General features: G+C 37.9%; 1 protein-coding gene across 1 annotated transcript in view; it reads left to right on the top strand.

The window, feature by feature from the left end:
• The window catches only part of LOC308527666 (guanine nucleotide-binding protein G(q) subunit alpha), a 263,460-nt gene that overhangs the window by 177,954 nt on the left and 65,788 nt on the right, over positions 1-19,718 (top strand). Inside the window, exon 3 of the mRNA XM_081103072.1 lies at positions 10,279-10,433. Within this exon, the coding sequence (XP_080959198.1) occupies positions 10,279-10,433 (155 nt within the window). The remainder of the gene's footprint in view (positions 1-10,278; positions 10,434-19,718) is intronic.

Raw genomic sequence — 19,718 nt, 5'->3', positions numbered from 1 at the left:
AACTATCTCCCTTTCAAAGACAGCATGTGAGCACTCACTGCTAATACACAGTCTACTCAGACAAGAGGGACTAGGGACAGTCAACTCCTTGCAGCCTCTAGGGTGGTAGAGAAGGATGGGTGCTGTTGCCTTTGCTATCTATTTGATGTTATTAGCCAATCTTGCTGTGCTCTGTCTATAGGCTGTGAGGTCCACTAAGACACCAGGAAGTCATTCAGCAGGATCAACAGGATATTGTTAGGTGCATGTAGAAAATCCCCACTGAACACTCTTGCCATGGTGGTCTGAAAGCTTTGGCTTCAATGGCTTTATTATTTATTGTTTGGCATAAATCTATTACTATTTGCTTTATTTCCTGATCATGTATTTATTTTGCAGTAAATCCTTTTGGCCATAAAAAGCTTTTAAAAACAAACCTGAAAATGCATGTTTAACAAAAAATTAAATACTGAATTTTCTTTCTCAAGAAAGTAAACAGTAATAGGTAACTTGTACAAAATTGTCGATATTTAACATCACCATTGTAGCCATAGTGATATCATCAACCACACAAAATTCAATGGTAAATGCTTTTGCTTTCTTAAAACTGTTGAAAATAAAAGTATTTTGTGATAATGATATGAATATAGTTCCTGATGGTGCATGGTATCATGATAAATAGAACATGTATTAAATTACAAAGCCTTTGGAGCAGAAATGTTTTTGGAATTGGTTATGACTCACACATAAGTCATAATTGTGTCCAAACAAGTTGGGATAATCTACCAGTCATGAGTTCCATCTCCTAAAAGTATCTGTGAAAGAATAATATTATGAACTGATAGAAAAAAATAGTTCCTATGAAAATACTTGAACTGAAATATTTACATATTTGCATTTTAAAAAATTAGAGTTAAGAATACTTTCCATTTAGCAGAATTTGTTCTAGGCTTCGCAGGCATTTCAGTGCCTAAAAGAGAGGGTATTTCTAAATTAAAAATAGTCTTCTGAAAACTGTCAGGGACAGGATATTAGGAACGGATATGGCTAAAAACATGACTAAAGTACATGAATGTACCAAGAAAAATTCCTCTGCTCTTTTTTCTTTTCTTCTTTTACTTTATACAGATACATGAAAGTTTTACTTTTTAGGAAGAATTCTATATTTGAGAACATTTTAATAATACCAATGTAATAAACTGATTGGTTAATAAATATCTCAAAGATATATAACATTAGCTTTTAGTAATTTAATTGTAGTAACCATTTTCATACTCAGAAGTGTCATGTGTTAGATTATAATATCTAGCATCATACTTTCACTAGGATGTTGCAGGTTTCTCCATACTGGTCCAAGTAACTTTCTCCAGTTGATTCTTATCTGTAATCTTTCTGAAATTTGGGTCCTTCTCAGATTGACTGATTATATAACTCATTTACTCCCCCCAAGATGCTTTTAAATTATGAAAAACAAAAATGCCTAGTGAGACGTGGGTTCTCCTATTTCCCTTCCCATCTTACTCCTTGGATTCTAAATGTTTCATTACTGTTCTTTATAAGACAAGTTTGCCATTGTTGTCCTTTCTTCTTAAATTCTTACTATCGGAACTACTTCTTGTTCTCTGAGTTAAAGGGATAGTTAAGTAAGTGGTCTAAGAAACTTCTTTCCTTCTGCGAGATTTGGAGACCCAGAGCCCTTTTCACTTTCAGTTCTCCCAAAACACAAGATCTGAAGCTGCGGTGGTCAGGTTTCACATTGGATGCCCCAGAAAGATTACATTCCCTGTGCAGAACTTGGAATCCTGAGACCATCTGGGACACCCTTCATTAAGGAGCCTGCTCTTTTTATTTTTTCAGGCTTTGCTTAAAAATCTACCAAGCTGAACAGGGGAATCATCTTTATCTCTTTTTCCTGTTGTCAAACAAAATAAAACCCCAAGCTAGCAGCAGCATGCTCTTCTGGTTAATAAGATTGGAGGAGCACAGACATTGCAAAGGGCTCAATGATTAAGTTTTTCTGTGACGTATTGTCATCAGGAAATGAACCACATGCAAAATGTGATCTCAAAAAGGAAGATGATATGAATCCATAAAGCAGGCATTTACCTATGATGGCAGAGTTGGGGGAGAGCCAGTTAATTCATTGTTTCATTTGTGTAAAAATCAACCCCTGGTTTGTTGTTGGGAATCTTAGTCTCTAGTCAGTGTTTTTCAAAATGTGATCCACGAGAAGACCAGTCTCATGGACTGATCTGAGCGGGGAAAGCTGCCCTGGTCAAACAAGTTTGAGAAATACAGTGATGTCTCCAACCCCACCGTGTGCTCATGGATTCCTGGCACCATTACCTTATTAAAGGTCCTGAGTTCTGCAGTACAGACATCTATTTAACTTTGCATAGCCATCATTGTCCACATTTACCAGATTTTGATTTTAGAACCCGTTTTTCAAATAAGCAGCCCCATTCAAATCCCAAGTAACTCATGTTCCTTAAATATTCTTTGATGGCAACATACAGGTGGACCTCATCATTTTGGATTTTAGTGAATAGGCATATATTTAAAAGAGTCTCCTTTTCTAATTTCGTTATCACTACGACTTTGTATAAGTTCTTTGAAAATAAACTTTTTTGTAGTATTTGTTATATATATTTACATATTATATCATCATCATAATCATGAAGGTAATAAGGAACATTTCAAAAATAGTGTAAAATGTTATATGGCATCCCAAGATTTCACAGACCTGGGGGCAAGATTCTATGTAATGGAACCATGTAATTACATCAGTTGCAGGCCCTTTGGAACTGCTTGCCATTCTGCATCAAGCATTTGCCTTTCATGTCATTCATACTGATCATTATGAGATGGCAGACAAACATGAAGATGGAAAATGATAAGCAAAGAACTAAATAGAAGGATATTTTACATGAACAATTATAGTGGTAGGGCCAACAAAGAGATTGAGTTCTTTTAAGGAAAAAGAATATTTTAAACAGAAAAATAGAGTGTTTCCTTCTCCCAAGAAGGAATCCATTGTATGTTAGAATAAGGAAATCTAGTCGATAGTGAAGTAATGGCAAAGGGAGAAATATATCTTCAGCAAATGTTTTTTGGGAAAGGCAATGCACCTTACAGTTACTAATTGCCTTGCAAATGCCATAATGGAAATTAAAAATAAAATCTAATGATGAAAGTGAAAATTTAATAGTGGGGTAATAAATATAAACCTAGAATAATATGTGACAGTTTGATAAACTTTCTTACCTAATATTTTGTTACCTGGAACATTTTATTTAACATAAATTCTCTGCTTTATCAGTGTCTAATTCACTGCCTGACACACTGTAGACAAATATTTATTGAAATAATCAACATGTATTAATGGTAATTTTGAGATAACAAAAATTCATAATTATAATATTGTTTTTGGGGATTTTTACCAACTTTTTTATTTTCCTAACAGCCGTACAGCATACTATTTTCCCCATTTTATAGATGAGGAAGCTGAGGTTCGGGAAGGTTGAGTGACCTGCGTAAAGGCACAGGGCTGGCATGTGACAGTTATGATTGAAACCTGGTTTGATCTCAGCTACTGTTCCGTCTTCCTCTTCTCTCCTCTGGTTCTCTGGATTTCTCATTGAGAGATTTAATGGTCTTCAGGTGAAGAGGGACATGGGCGCTTAGTAAAAGACAATCAGCAGATTCCTAGGTCTGAAGGATTCCAAACACAGGTCTTAAAGTCTTCATCAGAGACTCCGAAAGGCCATGTCATGTAGTAATTTGTAATTGTGCTGAGCCAGGGGTTGAACTGTAAGTGTGGAGTGGCTGTTCTGTGGGAATGAATCACTTGCTATGTGAATCCAGCTGGTAGCTGCTCAGTGGGACTTTGCTGCTGTTTGTCATTTATGCAGTAATGCTCATTAAACAAACAAAAAAGAACAAGCATCAACTGTCCCTGTGTGTATAATGCACCTATGAAGGTCAACTGTTCAAATTGTGATGCAGTCATAGACTGTGAGGTGGTCTAAGAAAGGACAGTTCTTATCCAAGTTTTCCGTAGGAAAGTTTAAGCTAAAGAATGCTTGCAAATTTGAGGAGCCAGAGGTCCTGTATCCAGTATGACCTCCAGAATGTCACTTCACATTTGAGCAAATTAAGGTTTGGGTGACTTGCCCAAGGTCACAGAAACTAATAGGTGTGTACATCATGGTTTATGTTTTCTGTGCTGTTTTCCTTTTCTTTTGCTTTTTTAAAAAATATTTTAAAATTGATTTTTATAGAGAGAGGAAGGGAGAGAGAGAAGTATTGATGAGAGAGGTGCCTCGTACATGCCCCCCACTGGGGATTGAGCCTGAAATCCAGGCATGTGCTCTGTTCAGGATTCGAACTGGTGACCCCTCAGTGCATGATGCCCAACCAACTGAGCCACACCAGCCATAGATTTTTCTTTTGCTTTTTAAATAACTAGTAGCTTTAGGTGTTAGGCTCCTCCTTTAAGTGTTGTGCATGCATTCTGTACTTGAAACCTCTAAGATAAGTGCTGTTATTACCCCCCATTTCACAGATTAGGAAACAGAGGTTTAGAAATGTTAAATAGCTTGCCCAAGGTCATGCTAAATTTGTACAGGGTAGAGGTGGGATTATAACACAGCAATTTGATCCCATATTCTATACTTTTACTTTGTACTTTCTTTGAGCAGAAGAAGAGGAAAAAAAAAGCCTGGGGTTTTCCCCCTCAGTTTTTTTAGGGGTCTGCATTTTCTCTAGAGTCAAATGCCAAAATGAAAATATTAGTAAGTACCAAGAAAAAAGAATGAGTTGTTGTGAGCCTCACTTGAGATTTAAAAGGGACTCCAACGGTGGTTCAGACTTTTCTAATTTAGAGGTCCTCTGTGTATCGGGCATCCCTTCAGATGGAGCAGGCCTAAGGAGCTGAATATTTGTGTCTGAGAGCTTCAACAAATGTGGAAGTTACCATTTGCTTTTCTACTTCAGGAGTATAGGAGCTGGAATAGGTGTGACATTCCAGCCTCAAGCCACTATGAGGTGTTAATGAGTTTTTGAAAATCCTTCCAGAGTGACTATAAGATCCTTTTTGTTTCATCTGAAGGCTTGGCCTTCTGTGGGCAGAGTAAGGCCCACTATGGTGGGAACTCAGTTCTTCCTTCCCTTTGCCTAAGCAACCATGGAAACATCAACACGTCTAAGATTTACCTGAATTTCATGACCACCGAATCCCTAAAACAAGACATTACCACATTGGCACATCTTGCGGTTTCCATGTGGTCTTTCCCTAGAATTCTGCCAGTTTCTAAGAGTAGCTATTAGTTCTTACAATGTTCCCCCTAAGGCTTGCTACCAGCTTGCTAAGAATTCTGAAAGCTAGCATTCACCATTAAATATTTTCATCTAGTGTGCTCAATTTTAACAAAATGAAATTGAATTATATTTTGTTTATATGATTTCATTCATATCTGTTTTGCTTTTCTCTGCACAATGTTCAAAATAAAAAGGGTAGTCAATTGTAATTGATTTGCTATTTATAATATTATTAGGAATTACTTCTTTTCATCATAGCTTTTTTATTAGTAATTGTTTAATTTCACATAATTACTTGTGTTTTTTATTACTATTCACATTTGACATTTGGACAAATAGAAAAGGGTCTAATTTATCTTCTTACTCTAGCATCCTGAAGAACATTCTTTCCACATACAGAATATATTCTACCAAAAAAGTGAAAGGATTGAACTTCCATTGGTGTCCTGTATATAGGCAGTTTTAAAATTCTGTATTTTGTAAAATGCTGTCATACTTTAAACAACTTAGAGAACGTCAGTTGAAAGCTCTTACATAAACACAAATTACAGTTGATTATATTTGAATGTCATTTTCCAAAACAGCAAGGATGGAATGAAGCTTGGGAGGCAGTAAAAATGACTTAGAAATTCTGACCTGGATGAAGGCAACATGGTGATCTTTGTGCTATTGCAGGCGATATACTTTCATGGATGCTGGAGATTGACCTCAGGTTATCGCTCATAGCTGATCTTGTTCATATTATAGCTTTCACTGTGGAGATTAATTTGAATTAATAGTCAGCATGAAACTCCTCACTAGACTGTTTTTCCCCCAGAGTCCAGTGAACCTTTGTCCATCTCTCCCTCCTCCTTGAAAATGTCATGCATCTTCTTCTCCACCTGCCAGACAAACCCTGTCTTCTCTCTGACACCCTGTTTGACCTCCTTTGTCCATGTTGAGTTCTACTTGCTCAGTCCACATGTGACATTGCTCATGTGCAGACTTAACTATGATTTGCCCTATGTTGTTAGGTACTGTTGGAAATAACGAAGTCTTATTTTAATAAATGATATTATTTGATCCTGGAGAGACAGTGTCATAACCCTTCGGTCCTCTGTGCATTGTAGATATATTTATTATATATTTATAATTATACAGTTTATGGCTAGATGAGGCTTATAATTTACTCCAGCTGTATCATCTTATGGACAAGAAAAATATGAAGTTATAAAGATGTAAAGTAATTTCTCCCAAGGGTTAGAGCTAATGTTAGAGATAAAGCCAGGACTGGAAGTTAGATATACTGATTTCCAGTTTAATATAATTTCTACTTTTCCTTCCTTGCATTCAACAAATGTTTATTGAGTATCTACCAGGTGGCGGGCACTCTGCTAGGCTCTGATACTGCAATGTTGAGCTTGTTTTGGAACTTATACTGTGATCGTGGAGGAAGATGTTAGCAAATATACAAATACTTGTACGCTAGCTACTGTTAAGGATTATGTAGTGCTGTGAGAATAGGTAATGGACAGAAAATTTCCTCCATTGTAGGAATTGTAGCACTTGGCATTGTATTTTTATGCATCTTTAAACACTGTTAAGTTAGACAAATATTTGTTTGCTTATTATTCTGTGTTGGGTCCCCCCCAAAAATTAGAGTCATTAAGCTACAGCCCCCTTTTCAACATATAGTCTACAACAGGGATAAGGCAAGACATTAACAATTCACACAAAGTAAAATGTAAAAGTCCCATTGTTCAGAGGACGCAAAGACCACATTTTGGGTGGAGAGGAGAAATATCAGAGAGATGGCACGAGACATAGCCCCAGAACAAAAGCTAAAGAAAGTACAGAAAGGAAGAGGGGAGACATTGCAGATGTGAGAAAAAGCAAGCAAGCTAAACAACGATAGGAAACTACAGGCGTTTTCTGGCATGAGAAAGTAGTCTCACTTTGCAGGAGCAGGCGCTCAGTGGAAAGTTACAATACACTGTTGAGAATGTTGTCTTTAGTTAATACCCTTACAGTCAACTGAAATTAAGGGTGGACATGCAAGAATTCCCTCTTGCTCCTACTCCTGGATCATATAATCCTGTGTTTTGTTTGGTTGCCATCTATATGGATGGTTCCCCCCATGGAGGCTATGTCTAATTCCCTGATGCTATATTACCTAGCATCTCACTGGGGTCCAGTAGACAGTTAATCGTAATGGTGAAAAGTGTCTGGTATGTTGAAACTGTTTTCTCTGGCAGAAGCTAACCTCTCTAGAAACAGAAACAAAACTCCTTCCAAATGTCATGGCTGGCCCAGTGTAGTGAGTATCAAATTCATTTTAAATACTGCCTACATTAACCTATGTCACCATGTAGCTATTAGCCAATTCACAGAGAGGTCTCAACCTTTTATCCCTATGGATAGAATAATAGTTTGTCTAAATATTATTGTAGGAAGGTTCTGGAAATTCCTTATTTTTTAGCATATGTTAACCAGTGGCCAGTTACCACTTTCTAGGTTCTACGCAGGGCATCGTGTTATTGGTCCAGCTTATTAAGGAAGCAAATGGGAAAGGATCTTTTAGATGACTGACCTCCAATGGGCACAGATATGCTTTATCTTTTCTAGGGTTGCTGAGATTTAAAATTAGAAATATTTCACAGAAAAATCTACATTTTAGCTTCCCTTGGGAAATTGGAACTTCTGGAAACAGTGAACCTACATTTCCAATGGCAGCAACTGGTTGGAGCTAAATAGCAGCCGCCCTTTTTAATTAGTGTGTGTATTTCCCAGGGTGCCACAGTCCTCATCACTCCCTATTGCATATACCTACCCTGTCTTACTTATTCCCATGGCTTCTTAGCCTTATGAACACTTGTTAATGACTCCTGCTTTGGAGAGACCTTTGTGGACCTTTTCTCCTAGTTTCCCATAGCAATTCTGTGGCCCAGCCTCATTCCTAGAGCTTCTAATTCAAAAGGTTTGAGTTGGGATAAGAGGATTTGCATTTCTACCAAATCCCCAGGTGCTGCTGCTGGTGTGTGGATCACCTTTGGAGAACCACTGACCCTACAATGTTGTAACACAATACAAAGCCACATGAGGCTAGTGGGGCAGTATGTTCCCCACCAGGAATAACATTGGGGCCATATGAAGAAGCAGTCAGATACAAAACCCCGTCTTGAGAGTATATCAGGTTGGAAACCATCCTATATATCCCTGCTTCTTCCCCCAGTGGCCCTCTGAGATCCACTGAATCCCCAGAAAACCCTGGAATGCAGATGTAGTGATGGTGAGTCTAATTTAGGATTATAGCAAGGGTAATCACTATCATATCTCAGGACACAAAGAGCTAGAGCTCGTATTCAGTGAACAAGGGCAGAAAAGCAAGGGTTGAAACTTAACATTCTTACATACCTATTGGGCAGGGTGAGGGAGGCCCCCACGTCCAGTGTTTTATGCTTGAAGGAGGTTTAATTGAGCAGGCCGAAGGCAGAGAAGATGGGTCTAGCACAGACAAACAAGTGCTCCAAAGCCATGTGAAGCACCGCATTGTGGATTCATTGGGTCACCAGTGACGATTGTTTTCAAAGAGTTAATCTTGTGAGGAACTATGATTGAGGTGGATGCACCTGGAGTGGGACTCAGGAACAGGACTCCAGGCTGGCAGGACCGCTGGAGGGATAGCAAGGCAGATGGCCTGGATAGGGATTAGGTACAGAAAGCAACTACAGGGATCTGTTTTCTAAGAGTGACGTCCCGTGTGGAACTGGACTTCTCCATTACTGGATCTGACTATCAAGGTCAGAGCAGAACTAGCAAGAAAGGTGGTTTCTTCAGTCCTTAGCATGTTGGGCTTCTTAAAACTCGATTAAAGTTAAGATTAGTCTAATGACATGGGGCTCTTTTCACATATGGACAGAGAAAGAAGGTAAAGGTTGGGAGCTAGATAGGACCTGACATGATTTAAATTTATTACTGTTCTATCTACTTAATAACTCTATGAAATGAATAACTGGGTCATCATGTGCCCATGATAGCCACTCACTAACCTAGTTCAGAAGTTTGTATTTTTGTACAAAATCAAGACTGAATAACTTATCAGTCATCTGCCTTCAGCTTCCAAGGTAATTAGTTATTTTATTTGTTTATTTAAATATTTATGTATATATAATTTGCATACGTATTACTTCCATGAAACCTATTCTAATTGGGATTGTTCAGCAGTGGTATATTCCTGTTAATTTGGGGAGTGACCATATAATATTTTTATTTTAATCTTATGGAAAAAATATTTTAAATCTCCTTACCTATTTCCTGCTTAATGTTGTATAATGAAATAACAAAGTCCTTTTTCTTTGTTGAAAAATCGAATAGGGTCCTCAATCTGATAACGTAGGTAAAGCAGATATAAAATAGATGTTTTAGAATAAATGTTTTAGAAGTTGGGGTATGTGGGAATGGAGAGAGAATGGTTTCTGTTTTTCAAATTAAGTCATTGCTATTAACTGTTGTTCTAGTGGTTTTATACTCTCTAAATTAGGGAAACTAGTCCTGACTAGTTGAGGAGTCTGGTTGAGTTTCTGCTCAGATGTAAATGCAACACCCATGGGCTGGGGGTATTCTGTGTTTGATTATAATAAACTATAGAGGAGATAATTCCCTTTTTCCCTTTAATGATATTACTTGCGTTCGGAATATGATTATCACCTAAAACCAGTTGTGTGTGTCACATGACATCCTCATCATTCTGATGAGATCCTAGCACCCTGCTTTCCTTTAGTCATCTCTAAGGAGCCTCAAGGTTTACTCTCCAGGGAGAGTTTTAGGACTGGGCTCTCTCAGAAAAAAAAAAAAGCAGCAGCATTACTTTATTATAAACCAGTTTGAAAACCAGTATATGAAGGAAAACTTCAATGTATTCAATGTAACATGTGAACCAAAGGCAATGTTCAATGATGGAAAGGAGACTAAAACTGCTGTTTTGTTTTGTTTTTAAAACAGGCTCATGCACAGTTAGTTCGAGAAGTTGATGTGGAGAAGGTGTCTGCTTTTGAGAATCCCTACGTAGATGCAATAAAGAGTTTATGGAATGATCCTGGAATCCAGGAATGCTATGATAGACGACGAGAATATCAATTATCTGACTCAACCAAATAGTGAGTATTCACCCAGGTTTTCTCTTTACTTTCACGTGCAGGTGCTCCACAGTGATAACTTCTGTGTTCTGTTCTTTGCGTAGAGTGTCGGATTAAACTTGTGACCAACTTATAAGGAACTGGCATGAGAGTTAGGGAAAGTGTTTCTTTTACTATTTTCTGTTTGAAAAATCAACAGAAGACTCTAGGAATCTGAGTTCACCAACCCATCTCTTCCCCAAAATTTCAAACCAGTGATTCTCAAACACAAACTCCATTGTAATTTGAAATCTTATGATATTTGTAATTTCAAATACAAACTTATAATCTTATTTATGTGCTAGAAAACACTGATACACAGTAAGAACTGCAAATGAGCCAAAACTGGCTTGGCTCAGTGGATAGAGCGTCGGCCTGCGGACTGAAAGGTCCCAGGTTCGATTCCGGTCAAGGGCATGTACCTGGGTTGCGGGCACATCCCCAGTAGGAGATGTGCAGGAAGTGGCTGATCCATGTTTCTCTCTCATGGATGTTTCTAACTCTTTATCCTTCTCCCTTCCTCTCTGTAAAAAATCAATAAAATATATTAAAAAAAAAAAGAACTGCAAATGAGTACGTTTGAATATGGCTTCTAAAGCATCAGACTCCCTAATTCTTAGGTTCCAGACACAGAACCTTGACTGATTTCTTGGAGCCAAAATTATGTTGATGGATAGGTTTATCTCTGCATGAAAATTGCATGTGAGTCTAATTTTGCATGCATGCCAAAGTTATTTTGTGAGCTGTCAATCAAAATAATGTGTCCTGGGAGAGATTTGCATCCTAGAGAGACTTGTGAGTTCTCTAGATGAAATCTGGCCTAACTGAAAGAAAGTCAAGACTTGGCCATCATTGGATTAATGTAATCAATGCAGTCAGCAATCTAGATAATCAGGCGCCTGAAAAATGGATTTTTTGGTGGTATTTAGCCAGATTTCTGTCTACATTAATTACGTGAACCAGCATTTGCCTCTTGTGTTGGTGCTGGGCAGACAGAAGAATGAGTGGAAAATATGCAGCTGCCTCAGGTCAGTTTATATGATGAAATGGGGGAAATAAGGAGCCTGTAGGCTGATTGGCTCACTCAGTAGTGCATAGGGGATCCAAGAGCTAGTCAACTTTGTTTTTTCTATTAAGTTGGTCAAGCTTTTACCCTACTTCCAGGCATTTGTATAAGATAAGTTATGATTCAGTTAAGCCACAGAAATGTTGCCTGGTCAAAATAGTTCTGGTATTCTTAAAGTAAATTTGAATTACACAATTCTGGAATGGGGCATAGAATGTTCATGAGTACTGAATGTGTCAATCATATTTTATCTATATTAACTCCCTCGTGTGCTTCTGAAATGTGTGCTTTACCCATTCCTTATTTTCTTTTTCCTTCTTCACGTCACTCTTCCTATCCCGTCTTTCTCTCTGCCTTCTAACCGCCTGCTTTCCCTCCTCATCCGTCTCCCTCACTCTCTCATTCTCTTCCTCCCTCTTTTGCTTTCTCCTGAGCTCCTACCATAAGAGTTTCTGAGCACAGAGATGAAAAAGATGCATTCAGCCCTTGTTTGTTCCAAATTCTGCCCCCTCAACCTTTGACCAGCTGTCTTTCTTTACTTCCTGCCCCCTCTTGTCCTTCTGTTTCCTCTGCCATTTCAGATTGCATCCTTCTCCCCAGGTTGTTGTTGTGTTTTGTCCCTTGTTCTCTGTTCCTGTTCATTGTGCTTTCTCCTCTTTGTGTATTTACCCCTCCGCCCGCATTATTGATTCTCCTATAACTCTTACTTTGTGGTGTCTCTCCTAGCCCTTACTAATAATAAATCCTCCATTATGAAGGTATATTTTTATGAAGAAATCTTCCATCTCTCATCATTTCTCACCCTTTTTACTTTTATTCTTCTCCTCTTCCTCTGTTCTGTCCTTTACCTGTCACATATCTGTTCACCCTATAGAAAGTCTTGCTATTTGGGGCATTAGAACACCAATGTCTAATTAAGTATGTACTTACCAGGGTTAGGGCTTCCTTTTAGCAAACTGTTTTACCTCCTTCTGAGATAGGCCCTCTGAGTAGAATGCAGAACTGATGTCGTGCACTGGTTTGCCCATCATTGGTGAAGGCAGTGTTCATCACAGTATAGGACACAGACACCTTCCATTATAAAGTCATATTCTTCCTCCTGCCACCAAAAGTCTTCAATTCTCCATCAACTCTTTACTTAATAGCTTTCATTCCAATGAATAATTCTTGCTTAATTTAGTAGTTCTATTAGCATTTGTGAAAGAATGATTGTCTACTTTGTCAGTTGGTCTACATTGGCATTCTTCTGTGACGTAAAAGGTCTTCTCCTCAAATGGTGCTCTTTGATTATCCTGAAATTCATTTTCTACTGAAAGGTATATGTTTCAATCATTTCTGTTACACTCGTTTTTTACATGGACTACATAGATGGGGTGAGGAACCTTTTTTCTGCCAAGGGCTATTTGGATACAGTGGGGCCTTGACTTACGAGTTTAATTTGTTCCGAGACCGAACTTTTTAAGGAGCTCCTTAAGGAGCTCGTTAACTCAAATTACTCTATCAACTCAATGCAAAAAATCGGCCAAGAGACAGCTGGTATCTCAAAAAACTCGTTAGTCGGGACACTCGTAAGTCAAGACCCCACTGTATTTATAACATCATTCGAGGGCCTATAAAATGACCAAACTTAAAAATTAGGTTGCTATATTTGGTCAAATATTTAATTAATTCACCCCGAATGCCTTGACAGGGCCAGACTAAATGGTTTCATGGGCCTTGTATAGCAGACGTTCCCCACTCCTGCACTATGCCATCTATCTTAACATTTTGTACATATCTTTTTTTTGTGTTACCATGTTTACTGAGGTCTGTTTCCTTCCCTCAGTGCCTATCAGTAACTTCTCATGTTTGGCCTTCACAAATGACTGTTCTATAAAATAATGGATACTTTTCCACTATTTCGATGACCATGATGTAGGTAGGCACTGTCTTTCGATAGCCACTATACTAATAAATGAACTAAGAGGTTTAAGAGCTGAAGGCATTCAATTCAAGTCTTTTTGTTTTGATGTTTTTGAAGGTCTGGAATCTGAAAGCTCTATTATCAAAAGCAACGGTAGCTACTACTTGCTGAACACTCATTATATGTTAGATTCTGTGCTTAGTCATTTAAATGCATTATTTCATTTAATTCTCAAAGCCACCCAAAGTGGTAGATATTTCTTATCATCCCCATCAAACAGAGGGGGGTCTCAGAGAGGTTGAGTAACTTGTTCAAGGTCACACAATTAGTAAGTGATAGGAGTAGGAATTGAATTTAGATTTTCTGCCTCTAAACACCAAGTTTTTAAGTACTGTGAAATATAGCCTCACAGAGGATGGATAGATGGATGGGAGATAGATAGATAGATAGATAGATAGATAGATAGATAGATAGATAGATAGATAATAGATAGATAGATAGATAGATAGATAGATGATAGATAGATATGATTAGGTAAGTCATTTACCATGAAAGGCACACATTATTTATTAATCTTTATCAGTGTTGCCCAAAGTTAATCTCATAAGTATAAAGTCAAGGAAAATTATATAGAATTTTTTGAAAAACAGACCTAACCGGGTTTTAATTATCATCCAGAAAACTTAAACATGTTTTTAACAGGGCATCAATTATTCATACAACATGGATGATGTTCTGAGTCACAGATAGTTTCAAAATATTATTTCTTTATTTTAGCATACACTCCTAATCACTCCCCTCTGCACTGCATACAATAACTTTTTGCTGAAGTCAAAATAAAGCCAGTAAGAAGGACACGATGAAATGATATGAGCTTCCCTTTTTCTACTTTGATTAGCCAACTTGCTGATCATAACAGGCAATCAGATGGCTCAAAGGACAGGCAGCACTGGTAGAAACAAGGAGATGAGAAATTCCAGATGATGGATAATCAGTTTGGGATAAGTTGGCTTTCATTTGGTGCATTCTTCCAATTCTCTTTGAAGCAAGAATAAAAGCATTCTAAAATGCTGAAGAGTTTTCACAAATTCTTTTTTTTATTATTATTGATTTAAAAAAAAGCCTGAGGGCTCTGAATAGCTTTAGATAAAGAGCACAATAAACAGATGGCTGTAGGTTTACTTTTTTTTCTAGAGTTTACCACCTGCTTTAATATACTGAGACATTGGGTCAAATGAGTTCACTGCCTACAGTACCAAAAGCTCCCTGACATTAGCCAAAGAACACAAACTTCAATCACATTGGCATATAGTGAGAAAAGTCCTTATTCTGCAGGCTTTTGGCAAAAGACTACTCAGTCTGTGTACAGCTTATGAAATTAGATCATTCCTAATCTTACTTTACTGAAGTCCCCCCAAGGAGTTGAGTAGATCAGACATTTTCTTTTAAAATTTTTTTTCAATTACAGTTTACATTCAATATTATTTTATTTGTTTTAGGTGTACAGCATAGTGGTTGGACAATCATATACTTTACAAAGTGCTCCCCCTGAAATTTCAAGTACCCAACTGGCACCATGCATAGATATTAGAATATTATTGACTATATTCCCTATGCTGCACTTTACATCCCCACGAGTATTTTGCAACTACCAAACTTGACTTCTTAGTCTTTTCACTTTTTTCACCCAGTCCTCCATCCCCCTTCCCTTTGGCAACCATCAGTCTGTTCTCTGTATCTATGGGTCAGATCAGTCACCTTCCTGAAATTTCCACATGCTCTGGAGCCCATAAATCCAACATACATAAATAAATTGGCTTTGGGACCTAAGTCAGCATTGGAGTTTACTTCCAACTCCATGCTTAGATTTTTAACTTAATTTTTAAATTCACAAATAATTTGAATATTAAATTTAAATGAAAAAGTAATTTCAGAGATAGGTTAGCACATCCACCAGATTTAGGGCCAAATCCTTCTTGAAGAGGTATCTTGCTAAAATGTTCCTGAAAGATGAGCCATATACTTCAACTCCAGGGTACTAGTATGATGGCTGTCTCTTGCAGCCATCCCGACTTTGCTCTCAATCTGATGATAAAAAAGAAGTGTAAGCCTATTTTAGGCTTTTGGAGGTAGACAACTATATGGTGAAAACATTGAGTCAGGGTCCAGTGGTTGAATTCCCTGTCATCTCTGGGCCATTGACTTGCCTCAGAAATAGGTGTCTGATCTACTAAACTCCATGGAGAGGACTTAAGTAAAGCGAGATTAGAAAATAGAAATGATTTGATTTCGTAAGGTGTACACCAACAGAGTAGTCTTTTGCCAAAAGCCTGAAGTCTGACATCTGAAAATTCATTTCTAAATTCAGAAGGCCTTTGAATCCATGGCAGTGGGCTGCCTGACTAACCATTATCTTGTGCAGGCAGGTGAAACCCTGGTCCCCCAAATTTACCTGGAAATGCAATGGACAGAGAAATCATTCTCTGCGTGGTTAAATAACTAAAACTGTTATCTTAACTCAGAAGTGGGCAATGATCTTGAATATGTTTGCTCTTTTCTAAAGGATGATAATAATAGCATGGCATTCTCATTTTTTTCACTTAAGTGACATATTATTTTATTTTTGTTTTTGTTTTGTTATCTAATGAGCCAAAACCCCCGGTATTTGTCTTCCACAGTGAACTCAGATGATTCTAAGGTCTTAATTATTCCTTTTTCAGAATGCTTAGAGCTGTTAGAGATGGTAAGATACAGCTGAGATATGCTTAGCCACTTTCTAACCTTCATAATAGAGCCTAGTTGGGAAAGGGCTTGCATTGGCACCTGTGTGCCCATCCATTCTCTCTGCCTAAAGGGCATAGTGGGTATAGGAGACACACTTCACTTTGTCAGTTTGCTGCTTGCTCACATTTTTGCAGTTGCACCTTCAGTAGTTTGACTTCTTCCATACATTCCTTTCCATTGTCTACCCAGGATGATTTTGTATCGAACAGAAACCAGGGTTCTGTTACTATGGAATAGGGATTGGCAAACCTGAAGCTCAAATTCAACCTGCTGTGGGTTCTTATAAGTAAAGTTTTATTGGAACACAGCCAAGCTCATTTATTTCTGTATTGTGTATTGTCTATAGCTGGGTTTGCACCCAACAGAAGAGTTGAATAGTTGCTTAATGGCCCACAAAGCCTAAAATATTTACTATCTGATTTAAAAAATTGTGAGCTCTCTCCTAAAGAAGAAGATTGAATGTTAAATTGCAACTAGTACTATGCTTCTTCTTCAGTCATTTAGATAGAACCTGGCTCAGGACTCATGTTCTGAGTTAACTCAGAGATAAATTTCAGAATACTGAGAGAATGGGTTGCCTGCATTTCTTCGGCAATACTCCATAAATATTGCTTTGCACAACAAAACTTTTGATAGGAAGTGAATATCAGAAAGCTCTAGAGCAGTGGTTTTCAACCTTGGCTGCACCTTAGAGTCACCTGGGAATCTTTTTAAAATCCTGATTTCTGGGCCTCATCCTCTGGAAATTGTTTCTTTGTTACTAATGTTGTGGCCCCACCCCATAACAAAGAAACAGAATTTCCGGAGGATGAGGCCCAGAAATCAGGATTTTTAAAAGATTCCCAGGTGATTCTAATGTGCAGCCAAGGTTGAGAACCACTGCTCTAGAGTGTCAGTACCTCTAAATGCTGTGCAAAGAATGTCTGGTACTAACAATGATATAAATGACCAGAAATGTTCATTGAGTCGATTTGGCTCTGAGAGCAAGGATTTCATCTCATGTGTCTTGGTTTTTGACTCTGTGTAGTGCTTGTTGCAGTTAAGGAGAATGTGACAGGATTTAATCAACTGAACCAAAAGTGAGGACTGACTGACTTTTGTTCAGGGCCTAATAGAACGAGAATTGAATAGAAGACAACCCACCTGTTATCACAGGTGAGCCCAGGAACTTCTTATCATTCTAAGTTCATTCAAGTTCCTTTATTCTTACTCCCTGCCTACCAAATAGCCTTTGAACTCTGATTGGCCTACCCGGATGTTCTTCTTCATTATCACTATGGCTTCTAGATTTAAAGTTATAAATTGAATTTAACTGTAATTAGTTCAATAAGGTTAGTTAGTATGACCAGCTCCTCAGATCTCATAGTCCTTTTCAAAATGAAACTTCTTACTGAATCAGTATCCAAGTTAAGGTCACATGACCAGGAGAGAGCTGCTTTCATCAGCAACCTTTTGTTCACGGCTGACTCTTGGCTACAATCACTGGAACCTCTGTTATGACCCACATGGTATTTGCACTATATCATGGTTTTTTATAGCATTTTTATCTCCATTGAATATAAGCTCCTTGAGGACAGGACTCACGTCTTTTGTGTGTGTGTGTGTGTGTGTGTGTGTGTGTGTGTGTGTGTGGTTCCCACTCAGTTGTAACCACAGTGCCTAGCTTTCAGTATAGGCTTTCCGTGAAAGTTGTCAAATGAGTAAGTAATAAAAGAATAAGTAAATTTTGTCTTTGCTAAAAATTTTTCTCATCCTTCTTTTCACTTCTTGTCTGCATGGTGTAACTCATCCCCCACTTCTTCTCTACGCTGTTCCCTAGTGACTACAGTTCATAATCATCTCTCCCTTCTTATTGCACTCACAGTTAGCAGCTCACAGTTTGGCACTTAATTATTTCTTAATTGATTCATCTATGCTATCTTTGCTTCCCAGGTAGCCTGATGCCCCAAAGGCAAAGAAAATACACACACACACACACACACACACACGTATATACATATATACATACACATACACACACATATATACATATATATATATTTAAGTATTTTGTACCAACTCTCTGTGCCAACCCCCAACAAATACAAATGCATTAGAATTTAACTTATAACAGATTTTCAATAAATATGTGTAAATTTACTGAATTAAATACTGCCATTGCATTTCAAGACAGGCAGACTAGAATAAAAAGCAGTCTCTGGTGTTGCTTTTGATGTTTTAGAAATATAAAAATGGTGTCAAAATTATTCAAAAGCTTTGAAAGTTATCATATAAAAGATGAATAAATTAACAGAGCCAAATAGGCACATTGAAAAAGGCTCTTCTTTTCCCCTTATCTATTTATCTTCTCATCCTTCCACCGTCCATCCAACCATCTGTCTATCTTGCTCTCTCTCTCAATGTTGTGTTTTGTTTTATTTTTCAGATACAAGGCCAATTTATTTGTTTGAGCAATAGACCTAAGAATCTGTCTCTGTGACCCAGGCCTGGCCCTGGCATCCACCTGACACTTAGTTGTTCAGCTCATTCCCCATTTGACACTAGTCTCTTTTAGACATTTGGATCAATTATCTATAATAATAAAGCTATTAGTAATATGCTAATTAGACCAGATGACCTTTCAGACAGAGCCGGGGCTACAAGGGAAGCCTGGGTCCTGGGTGCCTGCCAGCAGCCAGAGGGAAGCCTGGGTCCCAGGTGCCAGAGCGAAGCCGGTGCTGGCAGCCCGGGGAAGGAAGGCCTACTCTTGCATGAATTTCATGCATCGGGCCTCTAGTCCATATATAAGAGTCACAAGATACTGAAACTATTTACCAAATGTAGTGATAGGATCTTCTTATGGCAGTGGTTCTCAACCTTGGCTGCACATTAGAATCACCTGGGAATCTTTTTAAAATCCTGATTTCTGGGCCTCATCCTCCAGAAATTCTGTTTCTTTGTTATGGGGTGGGGCCACAACATTAGTAACAAAGAAATAGACGTTCCTGAGGATGAGGCCCAGAAATCAGGATTTTAAAAAGATTCCCAGGTGATTCTAATGTGAAGCCAAGGTTGAGAACCACTGTCTTATGGGATACTTAATTTAGTTCTTAAACTCTGGATTTTTCTGGCCTGGCCAGTGTGGCTCATTGATTGTCAACCTATGTATGGACCAGGAGGTCACGTTCTGGTCGATGTTTCTATCTCTCCCTCTCCTCTCCCTTCCTCTCTGAAATCAATAAAAATATATATATTTTAAAAATTTCATGCTAGCACTGCATGTGCTGTGCATATTCTGATTTTATTAAAATAAAAAGCTGAACTGCACAGTCAAAAAAAAAAATCTCTGGATTAGCTTAGTTTTTTAGCAAAGGAAAATTGAAATGCATGATCTCTTAGACTTCTCTTTTATCCCACAGAATATTGTTCCTTGTGTAGTTTTCATGAACTGTGGGATTGTCACCTACCTGTTACCATTGAGTAATCTTTGTTTCAAACCTGGAATTTTGTATTGAAAACAAATAACTTCTTTTGA

Source organism: Myotis nattereri (assembly GCF_964212035.1).
Source record: "Myotis nattereri genome assembly, chromosome: 12".
NCBI classification, from domain to species: Eukaryota; Metazoa; Chordata; class Mammalia; order Chiroptera; family Vespertilionidae; genus Myotis; species Myotis nattereri.
Note: the sequence above shows the minus strand (reverse complement) of the source record. Positions and strands in the feature narration are given on the sequence as shown.